The sequence below is a fragment of the Nansenia antarctica genome (genome assembly GCF_963989245.1).
Source record: "Nansenia antarctica genome assembly, chromosome: 19".
NCBI lineage: Eukaryota > Metazoa > Chordata > Actinopteri > Argentiniformes > Microstomatidae > Nansenia > Nansenia antarctica.
The window spans coordinates 16280889-16294672 of record NC_137692.1 but is presented as its reverse complement, the minus strand read 5'-3'; the positions used below and the strand labels follow the sequence as shown (position 1 = coordinate 16294672).

At 40.3% G+C, this 13784-nt stretch overlaps 2 protein-coding genes across 3 annotated transcripts; one reads left to right on the top strand and one right to left on the bottom strand.

Moving 5' to 3' along the window:
* Positions 1-654: 654 nt before the first annotated feature.
* Positions 655-6696, bottom strand: dnaaf10 (dynein axonemal assembly factor 10). Its single transcript, XM_080548862.1, has 8 exons — positions 6408-6696; positions 5072-5172; positions 4726-4856; positions 4523-4624; positions 4093-4208; positions 3330-3464; positions 1707-1804; positions 655-1074 (listed from the first exon to the last, which is right to left on the bottom strand). The coding sequence occupies exons 1-8, from the start codon at positions 6591-6593 to the stop codon at positions 867-869; spliced, it is 1077 nt and encodes a 358-aa protein (XP_080404988.1). The 5' UTR covers positions 6594-6696; the 3' UTR covers positions 655-866.
* A 291-nt stretch (positions 6697-6987) lies between these two features.
* On the top strand, positions 6988-13439 carry pno1 (partner of NOB1 homolog). Of its 2 annotated transcripts, XM_080548838.1 has the most exons (8): positions 6988-7254; positions 8471-8620; positions 8775-8858; positions 10497-10557; positions 10814-10931; positions 11483-11553; positions 11822-11910; positions 12388-13439. In XM_080548838.1, exons 1-7 carry the CDS (start codon positions 7060-7062, stop codon positions 11887-11889), a joined length of 747 nt encoding a protein of 248 aa, XP_080404964.1. In that variant the 5' UTR covers positions 6988-7059; the 3' UTR covers positions 11890-11910; positions 12388-13439. The 2 variants fall into 2 exon arrangements, with proteins under 2 accessions (XP_080404964.1, XP_080404963.1); XM_080548837.1 differs by having other exon boundaries at positions 11822-13439.
* Positions 13440-13784: the final 345 nt, after the last annotated feature.

Below are 13784 nucleotides of genomic sequence, written 5' to 3'. Positions count from 1 at the left end.
AAGCTCTCACTGTGGCCATCCAGCAACTCCAGGCTCAGGCGGCATCCCCTGCTGACCCACTGCCACCAATCCATCCTGAGCCCGTTACCCAGCAAGCCAGGAACCTATGACTGCTTACCCTAGAAAGCTATAATGGTAATCCAGTTGTGTGCCGAGGGTTTCTGGCCCAATGCTCCCTGATCTTTGAATTACGTCTGCTATGTTTCAGAATGATTACAGTAAAGTGGCATATATCATTTCACACTCACCGGTAGAGCTCTCTCTTGGGTTCAGCAGACATCTTTAAGCTCCAACTATCACCTCTTCACCAGGGAGATGAACAGGGTCTTGGACCATTCTGTGAACGCCACGCAGCCAATAGCCTTCTATTTCTCCACCAAGGCTCAAGTAGTGTAGCGGACTTTGGAATTGAGATCCAATTAAAATGGATTAAATTTCAATAATTTGCCATTAATCCACACACAATACCCCATAAAGACAAAGCGAAAAACACGGTTTTAAAAACTTTTTACATTTATTCCAATTGAAATACACATTCAATTCAATTGTGTCTTCAGACCCTTTGCTATGACACTCTTGTCTGCAAAAATGTCATCGACATATCACTCAATAATCAGAAAACTCAAATGAAATTGCATAACAAGGTAACAGTAGTAAGAGCGTACATTCAGAAAACTGGTGGTAAATACCAATACAACCTCTACAACAATCAAAGATTGGAAGCACCTATTCAACTGTAGTGCAGAAAACATATCATTTTGGTTAACACATATCAACATTTTGCCAACATAAGTGTTCACATTGGAGTGAACAGGGGAAAGGAAGGGAAGACAGTATAACTGTTCAAGGCTTGGGGTCCATAGACTTCACACGCGGTTGAGCTTGGTCACGATGAGGACTCGGACAGATTGGTCAAAGGCAGAGCAAACGCACAGGCCCTGCTTGTCAGGACTCCAATCCAGACTGGCGATTGGCTGGGTAGACAAAGTGATGTTCTGCAGGAGGTTGACCGTGCCCGCCACACCCATGTCCACCTCGTCCGTGTCCTTCTTACTCCTCTGGGCAGGGTACTCACTAGAAAACAGAGCAAAGAAAACATCAATCAAACTCTCTCTCAACCTAGATTAAACAGAGTCTCTACTGAAATCGCTTTTTAGTCCAGGAGTAGTCTATTAGACTGAGGGCCGGTTTCAGAGACAAGGCTTAAGCCTAGTCCTGGACTAAATCACACTTTCAATGTAAAATCTCCATTGAAGATGTTTTTTAGTCTAGGATTAGGCTTAAGCCTTGTCTGTGAAACCGGCCCTAAGTCTAAGAGTAAACTGAGACTCGACAAAACCATCATTAAGTTGGGCTAGGAAGTGGTTGCATCCTTTGAATTTGACCAGTGCTACAGATCAGATTCTATTGATTTGAATTAAGGAGATGCTTCAAACAGAGAATTTGCACCCTGCAAAAATGATTGTGTCAAAAACTCCAAAAACAACATTTTTGTGCAATGTAAATGTGTGCAAATCATGTTGAAAACATATGGGTGCAAGTAGAGAGGGAGGTCAGGCTCAGGCGGAGTAAGAGTAAAAAGTTAGGGAGATGGAGACTTGTTGACAACTTTTTACTTCTTACGCCCACAGAATCTCAATAGATGAGAGATGGACGAGAGATGAGATTCTGGGTTCCGAATGTGATAGTTTCAATTAAACTCTTACTATTTCCATAGATGTAGGTTGCCAGCTCCACCGGCTGTCATGAAGATGTCTCGGTTCTGAGGCAAATGCCTCACTTGCCAGATTGTTGATTTATGAGCCTGAAATGAAAAAGAATTTATTAGATACACCTATATATATATATATATTAAAAAAAAATTAAGAACATGACTTAGCTATCCCAACAACTCACAACATGTTCTCAATAATCAAAAAGAAAACCTCAACAAGTCTAGTGGCATATTCCCATAACAGTTCCTAATATCCAATTTGTATGGCGAATGTACAACCAGGGATGTAAAACCAGGTGGTGCGTGTGGTGGGGACGACGACAAAATGGCCCTCGCGATGTTGACCCTCTTACTTGGGCTGAAATAAATAATATTGCATAACTGGTGTGTCTCTGTATCTTGTGTCCATGTTAATTGAATATACAAGGCTATTTATACCACCACTGGCACAACATACTTTTATCATGTGTACCTGTCATTTTGGTCACTGCACAAGAGTCACCATGATATGTGAATTGAGGATAATAGTAAATCTATTTAATTTACACAACATATCATTTTGAATAATAGTTATATGCCATTTTGGTTGTTGTGCAAAGATTGCTGGTTGCTGATCAGGCTATTTATGTCAGTGCATAAACTTTTACTTTACTTAAACTAAAACTAGCTATGTAAACAAAATACAAAGATGACATTCAAATTCAAACATAAGTATACAGTAAACATGTCTGCACGAATGATGTAGCGCCCCTCCTTGTGTGAATTGGTGACAATTATTCAAACGTATGATTGAAAAGTTACCGGAACATGTAGTGCTTATTTGATTCATAATCAGTCATGCTTCTTACAGCTTTCTTACATGTCGATTTATTTCCATACTAATTGTTGGATTACTTTGCTGCCCGGACATATTTAAACACGATACAGAGAAGTTATCGCAACATAGAAGTAACTTCCTAATCCAATACATTTTTAAGACCTATTAAATCATATTTAAGACCTTTTTTTAGGCCTACAATTATGATTACTACATGCAAAACTCTTTAAGACTGCTAGCTGTCTGAAGCTAAAAGTAATCTCAACAGCAGCAGAGTTTAGCAGACAGGAAGATGTTAGCTTGCGCATCATGTGACTTGGATGAGATGTAGACCCCCCTCACCCCAAAAATAAATAAATAAAAAATACACGATTTACGTGGGTGACCTTGGAGAGGGAAATGATTCCAGCCTTCAAATTCACCCAAATTTAGATAAGACATTTATGGGGTGACAGTTGATCACTCAAGAAATTGTGCAAATATTTGAAGAGCCTGTGACCCAACCTAAAAAAAAGTTGCAGGTGAAGTGTGTTTTCACATGGGCACAGTGAAAAGGCCACTTTCTTTCTCTCCCTTCACCGGCACAATGTCGTCTTTGGCAGACGTCTTCATGGCCATCGTTAGCCAAGCATAGCCGCAAACAGTTCCAGCTGTGAAAACGGCCTAACGCAGGCTCTCTTTCTCTCTGCCCACCCAGAGAAGGAGGATGAAAAACACTCTTTGACACTTTTCCACATACGAGAGCCAACGTCCTCCCATCTTCCCCCCCCCCCCCCCCCCCGTCAATGTTCAACTCACCTTTTCGGAAACTGAGGCAAAGCCTAAGGTCGGATGCTGGGTCCTCATGTCGAAGACATGGAATTTACCCTCTAAAGACGTGGCCACCAGTTTGTTCATGTTGATGTCCTTCCGGTCAAACTCCACGCAGCACACCTGACAAAAGTTACCAAAGGAAATACAGTTAGGCCTCAGCCATCATACATAGAGGAAAGACCTCCGAGCACTGAAGGTCATTGAGCTCCATTACTCCATGCATCAGAACATATTAAAAAGGACATACCGTAATAGGCCCTAGTAGATTACAGACACACACGGACAAGAGTAGGAAAACACTACCCACCATCGATTTGTCAGGAAAAAAAACATTCCAATGTCAACAACAGCCATGGAGGGAAAAATTAAATACATTATCTTAACTTCGAGGTAATTAATTAATTAATAATAATAATTTTGCCATTTAGCAGACGCTTTTATCCAAAGCGACTTACAATTACGAATTACAGGGACAGTCCCCCTGGAGTAACTGAGGGCTAAGTGCCTTACCCAAGGGCACACTAGTAGTGGTGTGGCTTCAGGCGGGATTTGAACTCACAACCTTCCGATCACAAGTCCAACTCACTAGCCACTAGACCACCACTACCCCAGAGGTGGGCTATTCATTGAGCCACCACATGTGGAGAGCAATTCTGCGCTCAGTCAAAGCGTGTCAATACCAAAGAGCCCAGTAAACTGTGAGTAAGTTACATTTATATTACATTTGTACCATTTAGCAGACACTTACCCCATTTTTTATGTTTGTTTCCCACCGTAGAGACATGTTGCGGAGGTCAAAGAGCTTGATGTCCCCGTTGTCGTAACCAGCACAGACACAGCGGTCCGAGTCGTTGCTGGCATGACCTAAATAGAAATGATTGAATGTCCTTGTTTAGAGAGGTCAATTCAAATGATGTAAGGCAAACATGGGTCAAGTGCATTTCAGGCCACTTCAAAAAAGGCTAAAATAGGATACTAATGTAGGAACTTTGGCATACGCAAGAAAAGCAAATGATCTATTTATGTTAATGATGTAGTTAGAAACAGCATTTGCCTGAAATGGGCATAGGTCAAATATTCCATCAGGCAAAGTTGCCTCGCTGCTTCTGATGGACATCAAAATGACGTGTAAAGAGTTCCCACATCATGTCACGTGTGAGTACGGTCCTCATACTCACCAAAGGCAACAGTCCAGCAGTCCCTCTTGGTCTCCCCTTCCATTGGCTCCATGTTAGCCACAGGTGAGTCTTTCTGTCTGGGGTCCCACACCTTCACTGTCCCTATGAGGGCAGTGAGTCAACACAAAAGAAAGTTTAACATAAGGTTAAGAGATAGCTAGTCGATGCTCAACCACATCAATCATTCAAACACGTGCAATTACCATCTCTGCTTCCAGTGACAATCTCAGGGGCACCGTCGCCGATCCCCAGGCCTCCGACGGCATCGATGCTGTTGACTATTTCCTTGTGTGCCTTTACTGAGTACACTGGCACATCTGGCACCTCCAGATTCCTATTAGGAGTGAATTTGGACAACAACAGCATTTAAAGCATGATGCTTTATTCATGTTGCATTTAAAGAGGCGTTAAACCAACATGCCATGGCAAACTCTAACAAGAATAAATGACAGTGGCAAAGAAAACACATGATTGTACTGTTGGCGAGTATCACAAACATGTTGGAGGAAGACTTGGGGACACGTAGCCCAATCAAGTGTTGGGAAGTACCATATATTGAGATTTCCATCAAAGTCTCCAGTTGCGATATGTCTTTGATGAAGAGAGGTGGCCCCAAATGTCCCACACTTTATGGGCTTAGCTTTTTCTATCTGTGAAAGATAACATAGCAAAACATGATTTAGGAAGGGCTGGAACTGTAATAATAATAATAATAATAACTTTTATTTGTATAGCACTTTTCCTGCAAACATTGTAGTGCGGTGTTATCATAACAATATGATGTAATATGTAACATATGTAATATGTAACATATGTAATATGTTATCCAGTCTGATGTAATAATATGATCTAATATGATGTCATATGTTATCTAGTCTATTCAGGTCCTTCCTACAGTCAACAGTGTAACCTAAACCTACAGTAATAATAATAACAATCATAATCATAATATTAATTTTGTATAGCATTCTCAGTACTCAAATACACTACATGTCATTGAGAGATAAGAATAGATAGTTAAAGGAGGGGAGAGTAAGTATTCCAAAGAGTATGCAGTATGCAGTACATAATAAGATATTATAATAATTGATGTGTGCATCCCCAAATCCTACGTAGTTCACCACGTCCACTACTACTACGATCTGTAGTGAATAGAGATCGTACGAGGATGGACGGGTCCTTGCATAGGCCATAGCATGATCTTCCTAGTGTTAGTTACAGTACAGGCCAAAAGTTTGGACACACCTTCTCATTCAATGCGTTTCCTTTATTTTCATGACTATTTGGTACATTGTAGATTCTCACTGAAGGCATCAAAACTATGAATGAACACATGTGGAATGATGTGCTTAACAAAAAAGTGTGAAATAACTCTAAATATGTCTTATATTTTAGATTCCTCAAAGTAGCCACCCTTTGCTTTTTTGTTGTTAATAAAATATATAATAATAATGTAATATATATATATATAATAACATATGATTATTAACACATATTATATTTAATATTATTATTATATATTTTATTAACAACAAAAAAGCAAAGGGTGGCTACTTTGAGGAATCTAAAATCTAAGAAATATTTAGAGTTATTTCACACTTTTTTGTTACGTACATCATTCCACATGTGTTCATTTTTTATGCCTTCAGTGAGAATCTACAATGTACCAAATAGTCGTGAAAATAAAGGAAACGCATTGAATGAGAAGGTGTGTCCAAACTTTTGGCCTGTACTGTATCTGTTGCTATAGTGACAACCCAAACCTCCCCTGCCCTGGACTTTTCTAGAAGAAACCAGCCTAGCAGACTAGCTAATCGTTCCACAACGACCAAACTAACTTAGACGTAGATAATCCAAATGCATGTCTAAAATATTCAACATTTACCTCCTTAACCAGTTTAACATCTCCGTGTTCCACCTCGTAGATCTGCATGACCCCGGTGCCCCTTGCATAGTTGCCCAGGCATATAAACTTTGCACTGCAGGGGATCCATCTGCTCTCAAACACCGTGTAGTTTAAACTCTTCTGGATGTGAGAGATGATCTGGGGCTTCTCAAAGGGCGTCGCCATATTCAACAAACAAAATGTCACAAAAAATTTGACTGTTTATAACGATATTCGGATAATAAAAGGGACATTTAAAGGGGCTCGTTCGGTCGTTAGTAACGACTTGTTTTGCTTGTCAATGATCCAACCAACCAACACGGAAGGACCTCCTTCCCCCACGTGAAAGGGGCCTAGGGCTGCCTACACTTTCGCCTGATCGTATATACGCAATTCACACTATTTTCTGATTACTAGTGAGAGATGACTCAATGTGAAATAGTTACTAATATTACGCACACCTTATTTACCCAATCAACTAATTTCTTGACACTATCCATGCGTATTTACACACATCCCAGATGAGATCAAACAGGCAAGTGTTTCACCGTTTTAGGTCCTTTTTATTGCTGAAGCAATAACCTCATGTCCTGCCACATGCTTGCTGGCTGAATTCTTTGACTTATTTACTGTTTTGAAGACACAATTCGTAATGGACACTGTTAATAATTCCTCCCCGGAGGTGAGTGCTGCCATGGACAGTGAGAGTGGAGCAGATGCGTTCGTCAAGGTGAAGAAGAGGAGCCAGAAGCGTAAACGCGAGCAGGGGGCAGGGGAGATGATGGAACCAGAGCCTGTGGCGAGCAAGAGACCTCAGTTTCCACCGATTTCGGGAGACCAATTAAAGGTATGGTAGCTTCAGATCAAACAACAATAATCTGAGAGAGTCATGATGTTATTATAGGGAACGAATTTGTCATTAGCCTCTTTAAAATAAAATAACTGGCATCAAACAGGGGGGTATTCCCTCAACGTCGCTAAAGGAAAATCTAGGCTTATTTTGACAAGTCTCGCGAGATCTATCAAGATATGGCTGGATCTTTTTAAGAGTCTCGCGAGACTTAACGAAATAAGCCTAGATTTTCCTTTAGCGACGTTGATGGAACACCCCCCAGGTCCTTCTATTTAAATGCTTTGACTCACGTGTGTGGATCTGAGCATGCGCAAAGTGCCTCCTGTTGAACACAACAACTGTACTACTCAAGACATCCATGTCATGACAGTCATTTTCTTGTTATAAAAAGATTGCATATAGGCTTACCATTTAAACAGGGTATCCGCGGTGCCTTGAAAAGTATTAAAAGTTGATAAATCAATTTTGGGAAAATCAAGACCCTTAATAAGTATTAAAAAGTCTTATCACGATTTTATGAGGTCTTGACTTTTTTGGGGGGTATTGTTCTGAATTAGACTCTGTCCAAAGAGTTTGAGTCCTAAAAACCTTTAGTAAAAGTTCGTGAATGTATTAGTTTTATTAAAAAACTGAAATTGTGTTGTATGATAGTGGTCTAGTCTGTTGCAAACTCAAACTGTTAAGTTAAAGGTGTCACTGATGTAAACGGTTACAGCTCCAAGTGGCGGTTGAGGTCTGGAAAAATATTGACAAGGTCTTTAAAAAGTCTTAAAAAGGTATTGAAATTAACCTCAAGATTCCTGTATATACCCTGGTATGGTAGCTTCAGAAAAAACAACAATATTCTGAAAGTCATGATGTTATAGGGAACAAATTTGTCATTAGCCTCTTTAAAAGAACTGGCATCAAACAGGTCCTTCTTATTTAAATGCTTTGCCTCACGTGTATGGATCTGAGCATGCGCAGACCTGCCAACCTGTACGCATTTTGCGTAGAAGGTACGCAAAATGCGTACCTTCTACGCAGAATGCGTACAGGTTGGCAGGTCTGCATGCGCAACTGCCTCCTGTTGAACACAACAACCCTACTACTCCAGACATCCATGTCATGACAGTCATTTTCTTGTTATAAAAAGATTGCATATAGGCTACATTTAAAGAACCTGTGTTTGCTATCTCACTACGTTATATGTATATTCATTTCGTTTCAGGGTGGCGTTGATGAAATGCGTAAAATAGCTGTCCCAGCCCACAGATATACCCCCCTGAAAGAGAATTGGCTCAAGATCTTTACCCCCATTGTAGAGAACCTACAGCTGCAAGTTAGATTCAACCTCAAAACAAGACATGTTGAAATCAAAGTAGGTCATACTGTGTGTGCATCACAATGTGTTAAGATTATTGCCATTTTCTGCTCATTTATTGATTAATTCCATGCCCTAGTTAGTTATGAGTTGAAGTTGCGCTGTCGCTTGAAGTATTGGTAAGGTACATAACACCTTCTCTCTCTTTCAGACGTGTAAAGAGACGCAGGACATCGGCTCCCTCACGAGAGCTGCGGATTTCGTCAAAGCCTTCATCCTAGGATTTCAGGTTGAGGTAAGCATTGTAATGACAACCTGATTCACACGGTGTGTAAATGATTCCTATGCTAATTCCCCCCAAATTGTTTTTTTTTATTAATTTGGGTGGTCCCACTTATTTTTTATTGGATAGAGACAGTGGAGAGAGACAGGAAAGTTAGACGAGGGCATGTCAGTAGGGAACACAACAATGTGGGAAAACATCCAAGGGGGTGAATACAGCACTGTAGGCAGTGGCGTAGCGGATGGGCCCGCAAGCGACGCACCGCGGGGGGGCCCCAGCCACTCCAGGGGGCCCCCTAACATTGGATACAAACTTTTATTTTTTTATTTTTTTATAAAACAAAGAAAATAAGTGGCCCTTCATTGTGTCAACCTTAATTTTAATATATAGGCCTATACGCCAACGTTCGGAGGTTCCCAAACGCGAACCGGCACGGTTCTTTGCCGGTGTGAAAGCCCTATATGAGGGGTTCAGCGTCAGTTCGCTTCGGTGCACCTTGCTGCCTGATTGTCTGTCCCTGTGTCATTCACTCTCAACATGGATACAAGTACAATAAGCATTCTTTAGGTGGTGGTAGATTCTCTATTCGGACATTATAGCCGCTACAGTATATGTGGGACTGTCGGTCCGATATTGTAAAAAAAAAAGAAGAAAAAAAAGACGTAAGTACATGTCTCAAGTATTATCTCGGCGGTTAGTCGAGTGAAAGAAAAACAACATACAGATGATAATTCACACAATATAATACCACGACAGCGTACAGCACTAAACAATAACATTTATTTGGGCAGCATCATACTCAAACTCAGGCAGAAGGGCAGGGTCCGGCCAGGTTCACAGTCACAGACTGTCAGTACATAATTTAGCATGGTTAGGCTATATATAGCTGTTTCTTTTTGTATTCTACTATTCTATTCTACTTCTGCTGTCTGTGTCTCCCTGGGTATTCCTAGACCAGGTGGCAAACAGTAAAGAAATGCCACAATATACCAGGACTTAAGAAACGAGATGTCCAACAAAGGATTTGACAAACCCTGGCCTATTTTGCGCAACAAGAAGACTCTGATGCAGCGGAGACAGGGTTGCCAGATTGGCTGGTTTTTGGTGGATTTACAAGTTTTTAGATTGGTTAGGTTGGAAATTCTCAATCCCATCTGGCAACCCTTAGCGGAGAGTCTACAGATCGTATGTTTACAGATATCGCACTGCTGTGCACACCACACTTTGTTAAAAGAAATAAAGCTTGTACTTTTCTACTTATAATACATTCTACTGATGTAGTGTAGTCTACAATTTGGTTTTAGTTATAGGCTATTGCTCTCACTTGTTTGTACCTTTTGCTAAGTCAAGCATTTAGAATGTAGAGTGCATATTGCGAAATTTCGCAACGTCAATAACGCATCGGACTCTAAAAAACGCACGTTTTTTTAACCTCCGTTGCGAAAGGGCCCCCGTCGCCACCTTGCGGGGGGGCCTCTGGATTTTGCGGTACGCCACTGACTGTAGGCACTGTATGGCTATGCAGATAAATGACTAGTTTCACTCGTGAATATGTGTGTCTGTTACTGAAATGTAATACTTAAAACCGAGTCTCTTTTTAAAAGGTTGTGTCCCAAGAAAGCTATGTGAACACCTTGTGTCTCTCCTCAGGACGCCCTCGCTCTCATCAGATTAGACGAGCTCTTCCTAGAAACCTTTGATGTCACAGACGGTAAGAAGCTGCCGTAGAGCCGTGCTGTTGTGTGTGTTATCTGTTTGGCCCTGTCAAAGGATTCATTAATTGTGGCTTGTCCCCCTCTTCATCTCTCAGGTTTAAACTATTAGTAATAATTAACAATACAGATTAGTTAGACAACACTATGTTATGCTGTGTGAGAGAGGGGTTTACACTGATATGGCCATATTCTCAGTTGTATCTTTCACTTTGTGCTTATTGTTTTGCTGTTTTCTCATGTTCTTGTTGACAGTAAAACCACTGAAGGGAGACCATTTGTCTAGAGCTATTGGGAGGATAGCAGGAAAAGGAGGGAAGACAAAATACACCATTGAAAATGTGACAAAGACTCGGATTGTGCTTGCAGACACGTGAGTAGAGCTTTGGGGAGATTTTCATAGTTTGGAGGTTATGGTCTTTACAAATGTCAGCAGCTCCAATTAGGGTTAGGCAGTATCCAATTTTCAGTGTTTTGCCCATTTTAATTTCTAATGCAAATAAGCTATTTGAGTCACACTACAGCAAATTGTATGTTTTCCTGAGGGACAAGTGATGTCTTGTTTACAGGTAGGCTATGTTTGTAGCCCCTTTATTTACACTGGCTGCAGTAAAGAAAGCACTTTTTGTAGTGTCTAATTTTGCACAACTTGTGCTGGTCAATGCTGGTCATTGGTCATTTATGTTCCAATAAAAAGTACATTCATGTAACTGCTTTGGAGTTCTTAATGTAAACATAGATATTTTTAACAATGCAACATGTTAGAGGGTTCCTTGAACCATTTATAGCGTTAGTTCTGAGGATCTTTTTCCTATTTTCAAATACCGCGGTATACCGTATTACCACCCAACCCTACCTCCAATACTATTTTTAGAGATGCACTCAAAATCTTGTTTTGATCGTGTGTGTGTCCTCTTTTTACAGAAAAGTACACATATTAGGATCTTTCCAGAACATTAAGATGGCACGGACAGCGATATGCAACCTCATCTTAGGTAAGTTGGAAAGCAATCTGGATATTATACCCTTTGATCATTAGATAGTTTCTCACGTATACAAAAATGCAATTTTAGACTTTGCTAGGTAATTTCTCTTGTTTTGGTTAGATGTTTTGCTAGGGAGATATTTATTTCTGTAGTGTAAGTAGGCACATTTTGCTTCAAACCACATTGGAATATCCACATATGCATGCCACCTTCAAGCCTTTGATGTATAGCATGCGCAGAGTGAGGAAATGGTTCTAAAGTTTCCCTTCTCTCACAGGAAGTCCACCTTCTAAGGTGTACGGAAACATTAGGGCGGTGGCCAGCAGAACTGCAGAGAGATTCTGAAGTCTTCTGCTGTGTGGATTTTAGGGATGCTCCGATCTGGATTTTTGGGGCCGATACCGATCACCGATTTTTTTCCTCAAGATCAACCGATACCGATACCGATTTTTTTTTGAATACATAACTGTAGGCCTACTGACTGGATAGCCTACATATTTTTTGCTTTTTAGACAAAAGTTTTGATCCATTAGGCACCAAGCAAACGCAGACCCATTTTTATGGCATAGTAAAAGTCTGGCCTATCACCCAGTTAGGGCCTGAAGCCCAAGTCAGTGATATGGCTGTATAAAAGACATCATAAACGTGGCCTTCATGGTTTACATACTGTTACGTCCTCCTATGTTTTCTGTTCAGTTATCTGTCTTCCCCAGGGAAAAAAAAAAAAAAAAAAGATCGGTTTTTGCGATCGGCCGTTTTTGCCGATCACCGATCGAGTCATTTGGAGTGAAATCGGCCGATTTAAATCGGTGGCCGATAAATCGGAGCATCCCTAGTGGATTTATATTCTCTTCATTGCCTGATGGAACACCTCTAGCCTGATGTACACTGCCCTCCAGAATTATTGTAAAAACGTAAAAAAAAAAAAAAATCACATTTTGGTGAATTATCATAATGTCACACTGAAATAAATAAGAAACATCCAACCTTTAATTGAAGTAAATGTATTCTTCTGAGAAACCCAAAAATAATTATACTAAATAAATAATATTTTTTTAACAAAGCCGTGCGTGCCACAATGAATAACACCCCTGCATTTAATACTTTGTACAACCTCCCTTTGTCAATAAAATGGCACTGAGTCTTCTCCTAATAAGGTTGTAGAATACAGAGCAAGGAATCTGAGACCATTCCTCTTTACAGAATCTCTCCAGATCATCCAGGGACCTCGTCCTCTCTTGTGCACTCTCCTCTTCAGCTCAGCCCACAGGTTTTCAATGGGGTTTGGGTCAGGGGACTGGGATGGCCATGGCAGAAGCATGATTTTGTGTTCAGTCAACCATCTTTGTGTTGATTTGGATGTACGTTTTGGATCATCTTGATGACAGATTTATTTATTTATTTTACTTCAATTAAAGGCGGGATGTTTCTCTTCTTTTTGTGACATTAAGCTAATTCACCAAAAGTTTTTTTTTTTACTTTTTACCAGGGGTGCCAATAATTGTGGAGGGCACTGTAACGTCTTTGCTTGTTATTTTCCTGGTCTGTCCTGGGGCGTCCCATCATTGAGGCTGGACATCTCAACATGAGCTGGGTTCTCCCATCCTGTGTTCGATGTTAGGACTGGCAATATAAATATACAATATATATTTACTGTTGCTGTCTGGATTCTCTTATTCTCCCCAATTTTTCTCTTCTGTTTTAAGTTGTTTGACTGATGGACCTAGTGTGAAATAAAACTCATAACACATTGTTTCATGAAACACACAATATCTTGGAACTGTTTGTGGTTAAACAAAACACCCAAATGAATGTGGAACTCTGTAATTAGTTATTTTCAACTATTGTTCCACAGGGACTGAAAAATATAAAAGTAGTTAAGATGTCAAATCCACTGCCAGTGCTAATGCATTTGACTTGTTAATAGTATAAAAGAGTAGGTCAACTCTATGACCTCATTATAAAGCAATGATGAGTACACCTGTGTTTATGTTTTATTTAGTTCTTAACAAATAAAGTAAAGCCTTAAGTATTTCCTTTTGGCTTTCATGGAATGTCATTAATTGTGAGCAACATGCCATAAAATGTAATTGCTATGTGCATGTTAAAATGCATTTTCTCCATATAGGTGGTCTTGCATACAGACATCGCTGACACTGTTTTTAATGTTAGCTTATGTAGGATCTTGCCTTTGGGGATGCTCTTGAGCCAAAGGGGTCCCTTAGGTAGTCCAAAATAAT

What these genes read in the sequence shown, in the direction of transcription:
- pno1 (XM_080548838.1), top strand. Translation starts at nt 7,060, where the DNA reads ATGGACACTGTTAATAATTCCTCCCCGGAGGTGAGTGCTGCCATGGAC. An exon ending in TTTCGGGAGACCAATTAAAG is followed by an intron (nt 7,255 to 8,470) that starts GTATGGTAGCTT and finishes ATTTCGTTTCAG; the next exon opens with GGTGGCGTTGATGAAATGCG. An exon ending in CGGATTGTGCTTGCAGACAC is followed by an intron (nt 10,932 to 11,482) that starts GTGAGTAGAGCT and finishes CTCTTTTTACAG; the next exon opens with AAAAGTACACATATTAGGAT.
- dnaaf10 (XM_080548862.1), bottom strand. Translation starts at nt 6,593, where the DNA reads ATGGCGACGCCCTTTGAGAAGCCCCAGATCATCTCTCACATCCAGAAG. An exon ending in ATGTTAAACTGGTTAAGGAG is followed by an intron (nt 5,173 to 6,407) that starts GTAAATGTTGAA and finishes TATCTTTCACAG; the next exon opens with ATAGAAAAAGCTAAGCCCAT. An exon ending in TTGCCTCAGTTTCCGAAAAG is followed by an intron (nt 1,805 to 3,329) that starts GTGAGTTGAACA and finishes TTTTCATTTCAG; the next exon opens with GCTCATAAATCAACAATCTG.